The 18,542-nt window shown below is 38.8% G+C and overlaps 1 protein-coding gene across 1 annotated transcript in view; it reads right to left on the bottom strand.

Annotated features, from left to right (window-relative positions):
- pcsk1 (proprotein convertase subtilisin/kexin type 1) overlaps nt 1-18,542 on the bottom strand; it is a 30,134-nt gene that overhangs the window by 2,356 nt on the left and 9,236 nt on the right. The window contains exons 4-13 of the mRNA XM_018742564.2: nt 14,182-14,328; nt 13,349-13,425; nt 10,871-10,959; nt 9,112-9,284; nt 7,998-8,210; nt 7,656-7,756; nt 6,883-7,116; nt 5,410-5,567; nt 4,691-4,824; nt 652-813 (exon numbers count right to left, since the gene is read on the bottom strand). Of these exons, the coding sequence (XP_018598080.1) occupies nt 652-813; nt 4,691-4,824; nt 5,410-5,567; nt 6,883-7,116; nt 7,656-7,756; nt 7,998-8,210; nt 9,112-9,284; nt 10,871-10,959; nt 13,349-13,425; nt 14,182-14,328 (1,488 nt within the window). The remainder of the gene's footprint in view (nt 1-651; nt 814-4,690; nt 4,825-5,409; nt 5,568-6,882; nt 7,117-7,655; nt 7,757-7,997; nt 8,211-9,111; nt 9,285-10,870; nt 10,960-13,348; nt 13,426-14,181; nt 14,329-18,542) is intronic.

Raw genomic sequence — 18,542 nt, 5'->3', positions numbered from 1 at the left:
AGACACCCTAGATGGGATGCCCATCCATCACAATGTACCCCAAGCAAGATTTGAATCCCACACCTGCCACACAATGGGGCACCGGCCAGACCCGCTGCACCACCACACCCCCATTCCTCTGAGTATCTTCAATCTATTTCAAAATCCATGCTGCACTAGGTGCTTTCCACCTCCCTATGCATACCCCCCTTCTCTCTTCAATGGTTTTTTGTGCCTCTCCATATCAAGTTCAAGACTGGTTTCAGTCTGAAAAGCATTTAGAGTTTAGGTTAATCTTTATATCTCCAAATTGTAATCTGACTACACTCCACAACAATTGTCATGTTCCTCCACAGCAGCAGGTTGTCTCATTGTGTGACTCACAAGGGAGCAAGTGTCAAAAACATGTCCGTTTTCAGCAGTAGCCCAAGTGTTCAGGAATTAATGACTCCAGCCCCTCATGGTGAATATCTCACCATACAATAATTATTGCTGTAATTATTTTGTTTGCTCTCTTAGCACAGCAGGGTGCTTTCAAGGACTTAATGGGGCATCCTTCAGGTTTTTATCCTCAGATACTGTCTTACTGCTGGTGACACTGCTCTCTGAATGGGAAAAAAATACCACTTTCAGACACCTGAAAGCATTAATAGCATTGAGTTCCAGTTGTACCTTCATCATGTCCTCCATCCTTTCCAGTCCCCTGCGGTCGTTCTGAACGGCGTTGTATGGGACATAGACTCTCGGTGATTTCATATGCTCAGGGCGCTGTGATGTGCCATGCAGAATCAGCTTCCAACTAATAATCTGGCCTTTATTCTCTAAGCGTCCAGACTGATGGAAAGGGGTAAGAAATTAATGGGTGTATACCAAAGTAAAAGTGTGAAAAAAGCAAAAACAGCATTTTAGCAAAGATGGAAAAACCTAAAGGAAAGAATAAAGGTAATATTTTTATTATTTCTCAGTTGAACTAGAACAAGCGCCTGGGTGGTGCGACAAGATGTGAGTCTGATCCCCGCTCAGTCTGTGTGGAGTTTACATGTTCTCCCCGTTTCTGCCTGGGTTTCCTCCAGGTGCTCTGGTTTCCTCCCACAATCCAAAGACATGCTGTTCAGGTTCCCCCATAGTGTGTGAGTGACAGAGTGTGTTTCACTGATGTATGCATGAGTGAATACCTTGGTGAATAAGGTGTGTGGGCTGATAACACTAAATAGAGTTCATTGGAAGTTGCTTTGGAAGAAAGCGTCCAGTAAAAGAAGTAATGTATACTTGAACCAAATCACAACAACTCAGAGGCAGAATTAGCATGCAGAGCACTTACAAATACTTACAGGTCTGCAAGTTCTCCTATTAAAGATATTCAGAATATTTTAATGACCCGCGTTATTGAAGATTGTCCCCTTCGAGTAGTAACGGATGTTTATTGTAAATAGGTGTAAATGACAGGAATTGTGGGGAATGTGAAATAGTTGTGCAACTGCAGTGGGAGCTGTCAATGTCTATAAAGAGGTGAGTGCCTGTTAGCAGGTGCGTAAGGCTGCCTTAACTTGCAGGTCCTTGATGAAAAAGATTTCTTCAGACCAAGAGCATTATTTCCTTGTGTACTCCCTGATACCTCTCGCTGTATGGTGGTGAGCCAATAAATGTTTGTCATGAACAGCTGCCCTGTGACTTTCTTTGCGCCACTGGAGCCAAAAACCATGCTTGCTACAATACATTCTTTGGAATCGGGACATTTGTCTTACGTGCATGTGCACAGGTGTAACAAATTTCTGTTACGAAGGAATACTACGGACAATGCAACATCTGAAAATGAAGTACAATGTTGTTCATGATCACTCTTTCGGAATAATCATTTGCACATTTATACACCGATCAGCCACAACATTAAAACCACCTGCCTAATATTGTCTAGGTTCCTCCTCCTGACACCAAAACAGCTCTTACTCATTGAGGCTCCACAAGACCTCTTGAAAGTGTCTTGAGGTATCTGGCACCAAGACGTTAGCAACAGATCGTTTAAGTCCTGTAAGTTGTGAGGTGGGACATCCATGGATCAGACTTATTTTTCCAGCACATCCCACAGATGCTTGATCGGACTGAGATCTGGGGAACTCGGTGGCCAAGTCAACACCTTGAACTCTTTGTCATGTTCCTCAAACCACTCCTGAACAATTTCTGCAGTGTGGCAGGGCGCATTATCCTGCTGAAAGAGGCCACTGCCATCAGGGAATACTGTTGCCATGAAGGGGTGTACGTGGTCTACAACAATCTTTAGGTAGGTGGTACATGTCAAGGTAACACATGAATGCCAGGACCCAAGGTTTCCCAGCAGAACATTGCCCAGAGCCTTCATCTGTCAGTGGTTTTAATGTTGTGGCTGTATAAAAATTATTTACACTTGTAGATGAACTTACGAATCTGGGACCGGAAGTTGGTGCAGAATAAGTCCACCCACTAACTCCCAATCAATGAAACAATATAGGTTAATCCTTTGAAAAATTCATGGGTTAAGTACCAGATAAAGCACAATATTAACTGAAAATTTGCTATAAGACTTTTCTATTTTCATCTACAGCTCATGCAGTGCAAGGTCTGTATTCCTCTATATGGCAAATATTGGGCATGAGGTAGGATGCAATATGGATGTCAGTTTATTTTACTATTTTTCATTAACATAAAGCAAAACTAAAATCCCTTTAATATAACTGAAAATAAAAAAATATATAATCTCTAAAGCCTCCTCTTCAGTGTGTAGTGTCACCCTTGTGTTGGAGTTACCCTTGTGTTAACGGTGGAGTTAAAGGACAGCAAGTTGCAGTGTAATGGATAACCACGGGGGGACAAATTAAAAAGTGTTTCACCTTAAATACCAACCATGTTGCAAACTTCATAAAAAATGAGGATTATTTTAGTTTGCAATCAAAATAGTGTAGTGATTGAAAGATAACCATTTACAGACACCTGGGAAATTTCTGGATATAATAACATTTTATTTAAAAATACCCTGACAGTAATCACCCAGTGCGCTGCTTGCTCCCCCTCCCTGCTCCCTCTACATCTTGAGTTTCTCATTTATCTGAGCACATGTGGTGGAAAGTGGAAATGCAGGCCAGTTTTGCTCTGCAACAGAGATATTTTACAAAATAGACAGGTGAAGAAAGTATAATTAAAAATAAATACACTTGGAAATGATTGTATCTTCAAAAATTTCTATTTCAGATGTTTGTACCACAAGGTACAAGTGTACTCATATATACTGTAAATTCCACAGAGAAAAATTTGCTCATTTCATCCTCTTCATGGGTAGAGATCCTGGCAGTAACAATTTACGAAGCCTCTGCTTCTTCCAGCACACCGAAGCTATAGCCCAGTCCTGCAGACACCTCCCATTTAATACCTGGGGCATCTGCCTGTATCTCATAACACAATTTAAATAACTCCTTATCCAGAACATAGTCATATCCTGCTTGGACTTCTGCAACTGTTTGGTCTTCCAGCCTCTGATCAAGTCTCTTCAACTGACCTGAGATGCTGTGGCAAAAGTTGTACTTGACCTCCCAAAGCAAACACATGCATCTATCCATGTCTCCCTTCCTTGACTTCCTGAAACTGCCTGTATCAGCTTCAAGACTCTGGTTACAGCCTACAAAATGGTCAAAAGACCTGCTCTGGACACCTTGATTTGATATGATTGAATGAGTTCCCATTCTCCCTCAGCATTTCAAAAAGCATCTATTTTGCACCAACTTGCATTACGACCTCTGTCCCAGTCTCTTCTGTGCTTCCTGCTAATCCTATAGGCGGCTACTCTTTACTACTTTCTGCCAGTAAAGATAATGGTACTGGAACACTGACTGCGCTTTCAGAATCATGAGTCTGTACTCTAACTCTGTTGTGAAATGCATTTTGGATACCCCGAGCTGTATGTGGCTTTGGAAAAAATTGTCTGTTAAAATAATGAATATTAATTTAAATAAATTACATTGGAAATACACCTTTGCAACAAACATTTAAGACTTCATATGTGTATATACTGTACAGCTGAGAATAACATTTGTATTTCTCAGCAATCAAATGTGTGTTTTAGAAAAGAACTAAACCATTTATTCTGCACTTCAAATAAAAGCAAGCAAAAGAATTTTCCATGGAACATTTGATCAGGAAAAAGTGAAATTTAAGATCTCACTAACTCAGCTTCACTAACTGCTTTTCCTCATCAGGATAACTATTCCAGGCTACGAGCGGTGCCCCATGGATGGGATGCCACTCCATTGTAGGATTTCCACACATACACACACTACAGGCAGTTTATTTGAACTGAATGTCTCTAGACTGTGGGAGGAATCCCACATAGACATGGGGAAGACCATGCAAACTGCACACAGACTAAGCCCAGATCTGAACCCACGTGTGAACAACCTAGACGGTGTGAGAATGCCGCTCCATCTGCTGCAAAAATGTGCCACCCAACATTTAAAAAAAATCTTCTGTTTCTGTTGGAAATTGAATCTTGTGATAATCAATTCAAGTCCATTTTAAGTGCCACAGAGAACTCCATATTGGCCTCGGACCTCTGAGACCATTGTGAAGGACTACATGTCTGCCAAATTGGTACACAATTAGATTTTAGCATCATTTCAACAAAACATGAGAGCACATTTACATATTCCAGGATAATCTGATTCCACCATGAAACACATGAGTTTACCGTGTCTGTAATCTTCAGTACCCAGGTGCCAGCAGGGTCCTCACCCCAGGTATGAACGGACATAAAGTCCCAGTTTTTGAAGCCACTGGAGGAGGTGTCCCGCTCTCGCTCAGCTAAGAGAACTGTGCTTGTTCCTGTGGTTGGAAGAGTAACCATGGTGAAATGCAGCCACAGCTGTGAACTGCCAGTATCAATACAACAACCGAATCAAACTATAGAAGAGACTCAGCAAGAATAAAGAATAAAGGAATCTGCACGTCATGTCACATATGAGGTAAAAGTACTGAGAATTGTTCCTTTTACATGTTTTGATTTTCACTTTAAAGCACTTAATAACATTCATACTTGTAAGCATTTAACCAAATATTAATACACACACACACACACACACACACACACATTTTCAGAACCGCTTGTCCCATACAGGGTCACGGGGAACCGGAGCCTACCCGGTAACACAGGGCGTAAGGCCGGAAGGGGAGGGGACACACCCAGGACGGGACGCCAGTCCGTCGCAAGGCACCCCAAGCAGGACTCGAACCCCAGACCCACCGGAGAGCAGGACCCGGTCCAACCCACTGCGCCACCGCGCCCCCCAATATTAATACAGTATTAACCAATTTAGGTGACACTTTCTTCAAAGAAAATAATCCTGTTAGATTTGTTTGTTGTAGCACATAGAGTGCTAGTCCCATGTACACAAGACATAAGAGGCGTACCTGAGGGAGAGGTTAGGGTGATGTGCAGGTCCCCTCTCCTGGTGTACTCAATACTAGCCTCCACCTGTATGTGCTCTAGAGACTTGATGACATTATCCTGCCCACTGCAGGCCTTAGTAGGGATTTCAATAGTAATCTCTCCTGCAGCTTTCAGTGCCCTAAAATAAACAGATAGACAGACAGAAACAAATGGAACTATGGCAGTAATTTTAAAAATTATTCTCTTGGAATTGGGTTAATCCTCCTTTTCACTGGGGTATGAATGAACACAAGGTCAGAAAAGGGGATGTACATCAGTGAGTAATAGAGAGAATTAAATCTTGTGGATTACAGAGTATGGTATATGGTGCCAGTGGTGAAGCAAAATTATATTTCTGCAGTCCATAGGATTGATTGCTGATGTTTTCATGAGTTTTGTTGTTAGCTTGCCAAAAATAAACAAATAAAGATCTGTATTTTTTTTTCTTCTTTGTCAGTAGTATTTATATTATAGGTACATTTATTAAAGGCTGAACATTTGTTGTGCTTCTTACAAAAAGAGCACTTAAAAACCTAGAAAAACTGCAATGAATAATAGCAAAATGAAAAAAAAAAACATTAATTTGCTAAAAACATTAACGGGTAGCATAGCAGTTAGTGCTGCTCCCTTTGGACCCACAGGTTGCAGATATGAATCTCAGCTGTATTACCTCTGAGCAAGGTACTTACCTTGAATTACTCTTTTAAAATTACTCAGCTGTATAAGTGGATAAATAATTGCCAATAGCTTAAAATTGTAATTTGCTTTGGAAAAAGTATCAGCTAGACAAATAAATGTAAGATGATTAAATGTTGCAAAGCCAAATGATGTATTACATATTATTTTACAATTTTTGAGGCTATTATCTCAAGTGATTTACAATTTAAACATATACAACTTGCTACTTTACAAGAGTAAGTACCATGCTCAATGGTTCTGCAGCAGTGCTAATTCTGTACCCTGGTCTGTATTACATGGAATAATGAGGTTATTAAAATAACATAGCAATGTAATGTGAATGCAATTGGGCAGCATGGTGGCACAGCAAACAGCGCTGCTCTCTCAGAGCACCTGGGTAGTACGAGCAAATGTGGGTTCAATCCCCCACTCAGTCTGTGTGGAGTTTGCATGTTCTCCCTGTGTCTATGTGGGTTTTCTCCTACAGTCCAAAGACAGGCTGTTCAGGTTCCCCTTTTAGTGTGTAAGTGACAAAGAGAGTGTGTTTCACTGACGTATGGCTGAGTGACCCATTGTAAGTAGTGTATCTAGCAGTGTAAGTCACCTTGGTGAATAAGGTGTTTGGGCTAGTAACACTACACTGTATCCATTGTAAGTTGCTTTGGAGAAAAGTGTTACCTATATGAATAAATGTTAAAAAAGACAAGTAGTGAGGATGCTGACAAGACATTCACTACACAAAAAAGCTGTGAAAAATGATAACTTTGCACCCTTGCCTTGGCTGGAAAGTATCATCCATCACAATGCACTGCTTTTTTTCTGGAACATGCTTCCACACTTTGGGGTCTGCCAGGTCCACCAGTGCCTTGGCATTCAGGAGGCCAAAGCCAAACCTGCTGTTGACCATAAGTCCGGCACCATTCTTCTTCCAGCCTGGATTGTTTGCCAGAGGGTCGAACTCTGACGTCCACACAACCAGATGCTGCAGGTCCCGCCACGTGAGGTCTGGGCTGTGAAGTTCCAGTCAATGGAATAGAACTGAACAGAGTGGAACTGAACTGAAGTCACTTGAATCTTGAACAACTGGTACCCTAACTTCTTTCCTTAGGGCACTTAATACAGGATAATATAGGCTGAAGTGAAACAAGAAGCATTAGTAATAGCATTAATAATGATTAAAACAAGTATGTAAGTGTATTGGTGCAGATTAAGGTCACAGAGGAGGGGAACTCAAACCCTGTAGGTTCATAAAAGAAACTTTTGTGAATCCAGTTCCAAATGATTTTGTTTCTCTTGTGAAGGCTGACATGACACAAGTAACAAAAAGTTTTCAAAGTTGTTTTGGAATTAATCACGTTGTTGACTAGACTCTAGAGGGTGTCTTCAGTGGACGAGGCAGGACAAAGGCGGTTGGAGTGTGTCCTCAGCCCAACACAATGGCCCCATAGCTGGGGAAAGGCTGAACATTCAAGTACTTGTGGTATCTGGCTGGGTTGGGGTGGGTTGGGCTGTGATTGCTAATGATCATGATCAAAAGACAAATGCATACTTCTCCTCCAAGGCCAAAGCAAAGATCCCGGCTGCAAGTGGGGCAGAAGCTGAGGTTCCAGTGTGTGTCTCTGTGCATTCATTGTGCAAGTCTGCGCTGGTCTGGAGAGTAATACAAAAGCCCAGTTAGCGGTGTGGCAAACAAAGGCCACCAAAATGAACGTGACATGAAGCAAAGCTGATAAAGCGGAAAAGTGAATAAGAAAATAAAACAGGATGGAAGAGATACAAATTAAGAAGTGAATAAATTAGACAGGAAGAAAGGGATGAAAAAATGAATGTAATGGAAGGAAGAGCAGTGAAATAAAAAGAAGAAAGACATGTGGCTGAAGACTGATCTTACAATTCTCTGGTCTGTGTAGTCCCCACTGCTATATGCTGTGGCAAGGGTGGACGAGCATTTTTCAGCATACCAAGGGGATAGGCCCTGCTGGGACGCACTGCTGATGGAGATGGTGTAGATGCTATCTGTGTAGCCATCACAGTCACAGTTGTCCCCCTGTCTGCCTCCGTTGCCAGAGGCCCACACAAAGATTGACCCCTTGCCACCACGACCCTGGTTGGCAAATGTACCATTCCATACCGTACATGAAAAAAAAAAAAAAATACAGCATTCAGTATTTGAGATCAAAACGCATTTATTTATTTATCATTAAGATTATGCAGATTTTTTATTTAGGCTTCTGCAGTTTATTTGCCCTAGGCCCAATTTCAACATCAAACATGTTGTTGATATGTTCCAGCCTATGCTGCTGCAGTCAGTGATTTTAGGGAGCAGAAAGTACACTGGACATTAAAATATTACTGATGGCCAGTTATACAGTGTCTCTGCTATATGATGTTTCACAGACACATTGCTTTGTGTTTGTGACCAAGTCCGGTTGTTAGATTCTTTAACTCCAGACATATTATGATTAATATGGGGACAGTTGGTAGGGTAGTGGTTAGATCTACTGCCTTTGGACCCAAAGGTTGCAGGTTTAATTCATACCCTTGAGCAAAGTACTTATCCTAAAACTGCTCCACTAAAATTACCCAGCTGTATAAATGGGTAAATAATTGTAAGCTTGTAACTGTTATAATTGTAACCTTAACATTGTAAGCTGCTTTGGAAAAAAGCATCAGCTAAGTGAATAAATGTAAGTTGTTATTGGATGCATTGAAAATATGTATTTTTATACTGCAATTTTATAATCATTGAAGAAAAATGTAAAGGGTGATGTAGAAGAAAAATATATATTTAATTTAGAGTTCACAGTTTTTTCAAACACAATGAAAATACATGTTTGTTTGCTTCCCCTGCTACATTCAAGACATTGTAAAACAGAAATATACATACAGTGTCATCCAAAAATTATATTCACTGTTACTTACTGTAATGGTAAAATACAAATAAGGAGGGTAATTAATAAGGGTAAGAAGGGTAAAGTAAATATGAAAAAGTGTTCAAGGATCACCTTTTGGATTCCATACTCAAAGGCTTTCTGTGCAAGGCGACCAGGCCCCTCCACAGTTTTGCCATCATCATTTGGCCCCCAGCTGGCACTGTAGATGTCCACATGGTCCGGATTAAAACCGATGGAGCTCGCCTCAATGGCATCTGTCACTATTCCATCCAGCATTCGAATTCCTGTAGTGAGAAGTGAGAGAAAGACAGACAGATAATGAACTCAGGAAGTACAGTCTCAACAACTCCAATAACAATAATATTAGTAACACTACTACTACTACTACTTAGTAATAGTAATAATAATAATAATAATAATAATAATAAAGTGTAGCAACAATAATTATTGTAATAATAATATTAATGGAATATAATAACGTTAATGAGACGACTGTCTCTGAATCTAAACTAGCTAACACACTAACATTTGGAACATGAACAAAAAATTAAATTAGACAGTAACCGCAATGCATGAAACATAACACAAACAATTATCTGATCTGAATTCGGAGGAACTTTTATTGGTATATGATTGACAGATGAGCAACGAAAGCAGAATCAAGAACACAACAAAACAAGAAATGCTGACTCAGCCATCAACAAAGCACCCAGAAAAAGGCTGCTGGAGTTGCTCCAGTCCTTAATGTCAGCCTTGGAATGTAATGAAGTATTCATGTGCAGTGTGGCGCTCCAGTTTTCATAAGCAGGTTTATGCAATCTTTTGCTTAAACAAGGCTATTTTTTGATGATACAAAAGTTGTGTCTACTGCTTCTGGTGCCTCTACAAATTCATACAATACAATCAAAGTATGCATGCCAAAAAATGCCTGCCTCTACACTCAGGTTTTGCACTTGGGTTCCCATCTCACAACTGTATTGCCAAACATCTGGACATGAAATGTTTACTTCAGTGCGCACACTGTTGTATTACACTTGCCCTGGAAAATCAGATGAAATTAATTTGATGATTAATGGTGCAATTAGGGAAACTGGGTTGCCCTCCAGTAAAGCCAATGTTGCATTGTAAACCTCAAGTGCTCATGTGCTCTAAGCAGTTTCTACTTGTCATGCCAGTATGCAGTATCTGTGGGAATATTAACTCTTTAGCATTTTGTCCTGTACTTCACCCTTTATCAGCATTGTTGTAGCTTAATTCCATTTCACTATTTCACAGTTATTTGTGCTGCAGGCTCCCCCATTTCGGAAGTTAACTTTTTATACCCAACATTGTGTTAAATGTCAAAGCCTTACAGTATATTGTCTATTCCAGTTATTTTCTGCTCATGCTATTTTACATGTACTCCATTAAATTTATATCTGTGCTAGTTTTTCCAGCCAGTAGCTATAAAGATATTTAAATTGTGTTAATCTTGGAAGATGTGACCCATTTTTGTGATGAAAACAGCAAAATAAAGCAATGCCTTAGTAAGTATTTTATCAATGTCAAGCTGTACCAGTATTTTTAGGACAATTGTTCCACATCCTGAATAAACAAAAAGCCACTAAAAGTAATGGATTTACATTACATTGACTTTCATTTCAGTAGTTTAATTATAATTTTATTTCTATTGGAAAGTTAAACATTTAAATAACTTTGAAACATCACAGAAAGATTAGCAAAACCATGCACTATGCTTTCAATCAATTTGAATAAAAACATTACTTTTAATGGAAATTAAAATACAAAATGAATAAAACAAAACCAAATACTTGGTAGAAAGAACACATCTTCTGAGTGAGAGAGCAATGGCCTTTTGAGAAACTTTTACCTCCAACTTTAGAATTGTATGCCACTCCAACTCCACACTTATTGTTGTCTGCCTGCATTGCAATTTCTCCAGCACACCTTGTCCCGTGCCTGAGGACCAGTGACAAAAGGGATGATTAAACAAAACCGTACCATCTATCTCATAAAAACTTTGTATGTGTTTGTGACTAGACGATCAAATAATTTTTAAACAGTAGAACTTAAAATGCCCCCCAGGAAGTACAATCAGAACAACTATTGACTCAATTTTCCTGCTCATTTTAAATTTACTATGCTGGAATTAAAACTACTAAAACATCTCTGATACTGACATTGTATGTACATATCTGTGAAATAGATCTATGCAAGGTGTGGGGGAACCTTAAAGAAATTGAAATAGAAGGTTTTTTCATGTTTCTTGGTTTATGGGTCATATATGATATGAAAATATAAAATCCCACCATGGAAAAGCAGCTTGTTGTTTTTGAAAAGTACAAAGGGTAATGCAACATCTCAGATACCAAATTCTTGACAATGTGCTAAGAAACCTTTTTCTTAAGTTATACAAAATTAAGATTCTTATTCTGCTTGGATTTAAATCACACTGGCTACACCTTGTCTAGTACCTACTGGAGACATCTATTGTAGCTTCTTTAAACCAGTGTAAATGTGATTTTGCATATTGGTGGGAAATTTAAATACTCGTTTTTGTTTTGTAATTTCTCCATACTCAACATGGCAGATGTCCCATCTTAAAATCTGGACATGACCACTCAATGTGTCATATGTGAAGACCTGGCTGGACAATGGTAAAGCAAGCTAAACAAAAACCCCTGATATAAAATTTTTTGTCAGACTGTGGTTTCATGTTCAGTGTAGAAGGAATCACATTAAGAAAAGAAAATACAAGTATCCAAGAAAAGAAAATCAAAATGTATGTCTTCTGCGACTCCTACTCTTTGCTCTCCAGAACCAGAATTTAGATTTAACGAACGAATTGTCAGAGCATGTGACAAACAGGGTGATGAACATGATCCCTGGGCTGAAACTGTTTGAGGACAGATAATATATACAAAAGATCTAGCAACAGTTGAAGCTTTATAGCATCAGGTGTGTAGTGTTAATTTTAGACTGAAAAACTAATCCCATTGCATTGTTTCTTTCTGTGAGATATGTCACTTTGGAGAAAAGTGTCTGCTAAATGAATAAATGTAAATGTAAATATAAATATCTAAGCAGGAAATCAACACTAAACAACCATGATTAGGTAAACGGGTAGATCTTTCATGAGATCAAGCATTCCTGAAAGTTGTCGATGACTTATCAGAAAATGATGATGAGCAGACACTTGGTCAGTCAGTTTATGTCAGATTTTTGCAGAACCTAACCAAAGGAAAAAAATTGAGGAATGTTGTACTATTAAACTTTTATTGAATAAGATTTAACTTTGTGGATTTAGAAAAAAATCAAGTTATAAATGGACTTCTAGTTCCAAGAATTAAAAGAGATATTTCGGTTTTCTTTCTTCCCAGATTTTACGTGCTACACTAGAAAGAATGAAAAGTAGTATTAGTAGCATTAATTCTTGTATTCCCAGCCTTAATTTTCAGAATATCTATTACAGTTAAGCAGGAGCAAAAACTTTCCAAAAATAATAATAAATCTCTGACCAAATACTTGAAATGCAACAATTTGAGACTGTAAGCCAAATAAAGTACTGCAACAATAAAATACATTAAAACATACATATATTTTGGATTTCTGGAATTCCATTGATTTTTTTTTTTTTTTGAAAAACCCATGATTTTTTAATCCACGTTGCAATGACTGTTTTTAAAAATGATGCCTTTCTTGACTCTCTACCCTGGTACAGAGTAGAACTGAAGGGTTTCTTAAACATATATTAAACATTCTCATTGACACGAAGTGAAACAAATGACTCTCTACATTAGAATGCAAAGAGACAGAAAACCTGAAAGCAATGCTCAGTAGGTGGGATTAAAACTGATTTCCGCACTGCCCTGATGGGGTTTTAATAACATGTAGTCAACTCACAGTTCACAAATGGGAATATACACATCTTTATTACTGTATTAGCAGAAAATGCTACACATGGATGTCATGAACACTGCGTTATTCTAGCATTGAAGAAAATTACCTTGTAAAAGATGCCAGGTTATGTACAGAGCCCTTGACCAAAACACTTCACTACAGTAAAACAATGATCAATATTAAGACAAATGCAACAGCTAATCACACACACATTGTCTGAACTACTTGTCCCATATGGGGTCGCAGGGAACCAGAACCTACCCGGCAACATAGGGCATAAGGCCAGAGGGGACACACCCAGGATGGGACACCAGTCCGTCACAAGGTACCCCAGCGGGACTCGAACCCCCGACCCACTAGAGAGGAGGACCCGGTCCAACCCACTGCACCACCATGCCCCCACAGCTAATCAGTACAATAATAAAAATATTATTAATGAAGTACTTACTTGTTCTCGTTAGTGGAGTCATATCTGGGAAAGGGGTCAGGGTCGTTATCATTAAAGTCGTAACTGGCAGCTTGATCCTTAATAACAGTGAAAAAGTCAATAGTGAAGAGGGAAAAAGAAAAGCAAAGGACATTAATCAGAAACACAAATAATAAATCCTAGTAAATATTCCTTATACAACACATTTACTAACACAACTTGGTATTTAGTTAAGGTATTAGTGTGTTCTCATAACAGATCTGTGGTAAATGAACTGTGTATCTTTCTTGAACTTTTAGCTCTGACACCATATATATAAAAAAATCAAATGTGAATAGACTGCCTAAATAGTAAACAAGGCAATGACTCACAATGACCACACATTTTATAAACCAGCATTCTTGTTTCTTATGCTTTCCCAGGCATTTTAAATCAACTTAGAACGATATTTAAAAATGCACAATATACTTAGCACTGTAGTATTTTCTTTTACTTGCGTTGCATATTTACTTGCACATAATAACATATACACAAATCACACACATTGTCTGAAGCCACTTGTCTCAAATGGGCTCAGCCCAGCAACAGAGGGCGCAGGGCTGGAGGGGAGGGGACGCACCCTGGATGGGACGCCAGTCCATCGCAGGACACCCCAAGCAGGACACAAGCCCCAGGCTCACCGGAGGGCAGGCCCTGGCCAAGCTCGCTGCGCCACTGCGCAACCCCCCATTACATATTTTAATATTTAGTATATGCACAAATATGCTATTTTCAGATGTACATAAAAGGAAATTCTTTACTGTTACCCAAACTATCTCCTACTATTCCAGTTAATTGAAATAGAGTATTCTTACATAATTGGGGAAGATATCTGTGTGATTCCACTCCAGTCCATCATCCAGCACAGTAATGACCACCCCCTTCCCAGTGATTCCTTTCCGCCAGACTGGAATCACATGGAGGTCCAGTTTGGGCAAGGAGGAAGATGTCCTGGTGTCTTGCTTAAGTAAGTCATAGGCCAAAGAGGAAGAAAAATTGGAGGAGGAAGAGAAATACAAGGTGAGTATATATGACACTTTTTGTTCCCTGTGTGAACATTTTCTTTTGAACCAACCCAACTGTTTCAGCTGGAGCATTTAGAAATTAACAATGCACATTTCCTATATTACATTAGAGTACCATGAAGGAGAGTGACCATCTGTGAGGTAGCACAAGGTGGAGTTATGGAAAAATGTATGATGCATCCCTATAACCCAAAAGTAATCTTTGCTTCTGGCTGCCTACATATTCCAATGCCATCAGTCTCTGATGTGGTGGAATGAACTGTATTTTTTCCTCTAAACTACTAAATCCTTATACACAGGTGATCCGCCGGTCCTACTGTAAGTCTTTATCATTAGTCAAAAATCCTCTTATACCGTATTATAAAAGTAATAAGTTTGTAGAAACGATTAACATGCATGAACATTTTACTGTACAATAAAGATTTCTAATATTTTTCTATAATAATAATAATAATAATAATAATAATAATATGACCAGGGCTCCAGCTGGCCACAAAGTCTTATTTTGGCTATATCGCTGAATGCCAGTAAAACAGAGATACTTGTAATGAGTGGTGATGCCAAAACTCTTGACACAATCAAACCAATCTTTACCACAAATGGCATAAGCTTAAAGCAGTTAGACTGTGTAAAGGACTTGCATATTTTGTTGGATGGGAAATTGTCATTTTTGTATCCTGTTACTATATTGACTTGGTCCTGCTTCCTTCAGTAGCTAAATTAAAATGATTCCTATGTAGACAAGATGCTGAGAAATTGGTTCATGCTTTTGTTTTAGTTAGGCTGGACTATTGTAATGCTTTATTGTCAGGTTGTCCATACCACACTGTATCCAGGCTACAGCTGATACAAAATGCTGCTGTGAGAACTGTCACTAGAACTAGGAAGTTTGACCGGTACTTAAACCGTTACATTGGCTCCCGGTTATACTTTGAATTTATTTTAAATCCTACTTCTGACCTACAAGGCAGTACATGGCATTGCTCCAACTTACCTTTGTGAGATTATTGATTCTTATGTCCTAATATCTTCGTTCATTGGATGCAGATTACCTTAAAGTACCTGTGATCAATAAGACCTCAGTAGGAGGTCACACCTTTAGCTATAGAGCACCTAAACTGTGGAAAAGTCAACCATTTACTGAAGAAATGACCCGTCTGTATCTTGCCTTTAAATCCAGGCTAAAGACTTACATGTTCACTCTGGGATATCACCAAGAAATGTAATTCTAGTTGGCTGTGCTTATTCCCCCTGTCTAATCTCTTTAAGTCATCAGTTACTAACAATTTCTTTCTTGTTGAGCATTGTTTCCTCTATAATACAAGCTGAGGAGGCCAGCCAGCTGTTATACAAGCAACCCATGCTGACCGAAGCTGATGACCACCTATCATGATGGAGGAGACGTACCTTTATGAACTCTGACATCAAGTAAACACTACGCTACAAGTTGTTATCAGCTGTAAATTTAGTTTAGTCTTTTTTTAATCTAGACTGCCCAGGAGGGGTCGGGGGCAGCCACTGGCACTTGGACCCCCAGAGGTTTTTTTATCCTTTGACTTTCAGTTGGGAGTTTTTCTTCCTATCCTCCATGGCCAGAAGGCATAATTATAGTTTTAATAAATCCATGGTTAATGTATTACTCTAGTAGATAGTTAACTGACAGTTAACAGGACTTGATCAACCGGTACACCCCAGCCAGGCCCCTTCACTCATCTACTTCTGCTTGCTTGATGGTCCCGTGCACGAAATGCAAAGCTCAGAGGTTCTTGGTTCTGGGTCCATTGTGGTGGAATGACATTCCCCTGTCACTCAGAACTGCGGAAACTGTCTGTTTTCAAGAAGGGTCTGAAAACCCACCTTTTCCAGATCCACTTCGCCAAAGATCTCTTCAGATCATCTATGGTGTAACTGTTCACGCATCGTAACTTCAGAAGCATCCCCAGATACAAACTTTATTCAGCCATTACTCTGGCATTGTACTGCTCATTTGTGTACCTTATAATATTTAAGAAAAAAAAAATAAAAAAAAAAAAAATTGGTGTGGATATTGGGATTTGTCTGTGTCTTGTGCACCTACTTGGGCGATGAACCTCGGTGTAGCACGTGGTGGGGAACAAACTAGGTTTGCTTGAGACTTTTATGTCTGCAGCTATGTCTCCTTCTCTCGATGTAATGCATAAATTGTACTTTTGCTGAGATGTATGTCGCTTTGGACAAAAGCTAAATGAATAAATGTAAATGTAAATGTAACTGTCTTATTAGTTTCTTTGTCTTACGCCTGTGCTCAAGTGCTCTATAAAAAGAAACTGAATTGAATTATATAAAAATGTAAAGAAAATATAAAAAATGATGCTGACCTTGAAAAACCTTGCTCTAAGAAAAGAATTTTGTTTTGCAAAACCAAAAAGCACTGGAATACAGGGGAACATTTTTGTAAATTGTGAAATCGTGTTATTTATGTCTGGCTGTCACCTAACTGGAATTAATGGAATGATACATTTCTATCAGATGTTTTCATTTTGTATTTTTCATTAACATATGTCATGTGGAAGAAATATTGCTAACATTTCACAGCAGAATATATTCCTGGAAATCTCTGAGTCAGTTAACTGGGCCTTCACAGAAATATCAAAATCTAGAAACTCGCAACAAGAGAAAGCAAATCAGATGAAAAAAGATTAAAAAAAGCATTCAGTAAAATGCACCTCTGTATAAAACATTAGATTTTGTTTTTATATTTATATCTATATGATTCATTCTGTAAGATATTCTGTCCAAGGACTAGAATGAATCATGAACAGAAGAAATCAGAAATATCAGACTCTCTCTGCATTGCGTGCAGCCATTACATTAAGATGACTCCACGCGATGAGTCATCGCTGCCTTGCTCTCTATTTGTGCTGGAGTGGTAGGTTGAATGCTGGATGATGACTAGCCTTAACGCTCATTCTGCACCTATCCACCTTCACAAAGCTTATTGCAGTGGTATACTGATGCTCTTATTCCTTCAAATGCCCAGAGTATATTTCCACTTCTGTTGACACACATCGCTGAAATACAGCAAACCACTGCATTAGTGTAACACACACACTGGTGGCTGTTTCTTCTCAAAATAGGAGCACAACAGGAAGTCCAACTCTGATTACTCATACACTGACACACCCATCCATGACATAAACAGACATGTCACAGTACAAATGTCCTGCCTGTTCACTAGAGCAAGGACAAAAAATGTTAATGATGCACCAGTCCTTTCACAAAATTACCCAGCTCCCATAACTAGCTGAAACAAAGCTAGCTATTGTGTGTGCAGCCTGGATACCCCCAATGGACTCATGCTCAAGCATAAGAAACTTGTGGACATTTATTCTTTTAATAATAAATCATGGGCTTGACAGTTGTGCTTATTAGAAAAGTCCATACAAGTCCTCTGTCACCGCAGTATAATTCTCAGATAGGGTGAGTAGCCAGAGGTACTGGGACTCCCATAGGTTTATTTTTCTCCAGTTGTGATGGCTTACTGTATGGTTAGCTGTATATGTTATATCTGTAAATTTGCATTAGTTTCATAACCTTATTCAACCTTACAACCTTGCTCAACACTCTGCTGTTATACACCGCTCTATAAAAATTAATTAAATCGAATCCAACCTCTAACACCATAACAAGACAAAACATAAGAATAACAGAAAATACTTGAAAATTTGTTGACAATACACAATAGACACAAAGATTTCCATAACTCACATAAATTAATACATAGCGTGATGGGTGAAAATATGAAAGCTTTGGAAGCATCATATTATGTACTATGCTTAATAGCAAAATCCGGAGCTGTAATTGGTGAGACATTAAAAAAACTGCAGCCAAAATAATGGCACAAGTGATAGCTGGAGATAAGGCAAGCCATGTTATACATTGTATTTCCCTCTGAAGTAGTACTCTGTAAAAACAAATTGAATTTACGACAAACAGAAAAGTTAATTTGCCATTTGTAATCCATAGACCACCCAGGATTAAATCGGATTCTAAACGAAAAACACTGGCGAACCTGTTGTGACTCAAAAGCATTTTTTTTATGTTTAAATCAGTGGTAATTAAGATGAAAAAAGTTACTTTACAAAAAAATGTACAGGAATGAATCACAGACA

This window comes from Scleropages formosus, chromosome 5 (genome assembly GCF_900964775.1).
Source record: "Scleropages formosus chromosome 5, fSclFor1.1, whole genome shotgun sequence".
In the NCBI taxonomy this organism is placed as follows: Eukaryota; Metazoa; Chordata; class Actinopteri; order Osteoglossiformes; family Osteoglossidae; genus Scleropages; species Scleropages formosus.
This window is presented reverse-complemented; position numbering and strand designations above follow the sequence as displayed.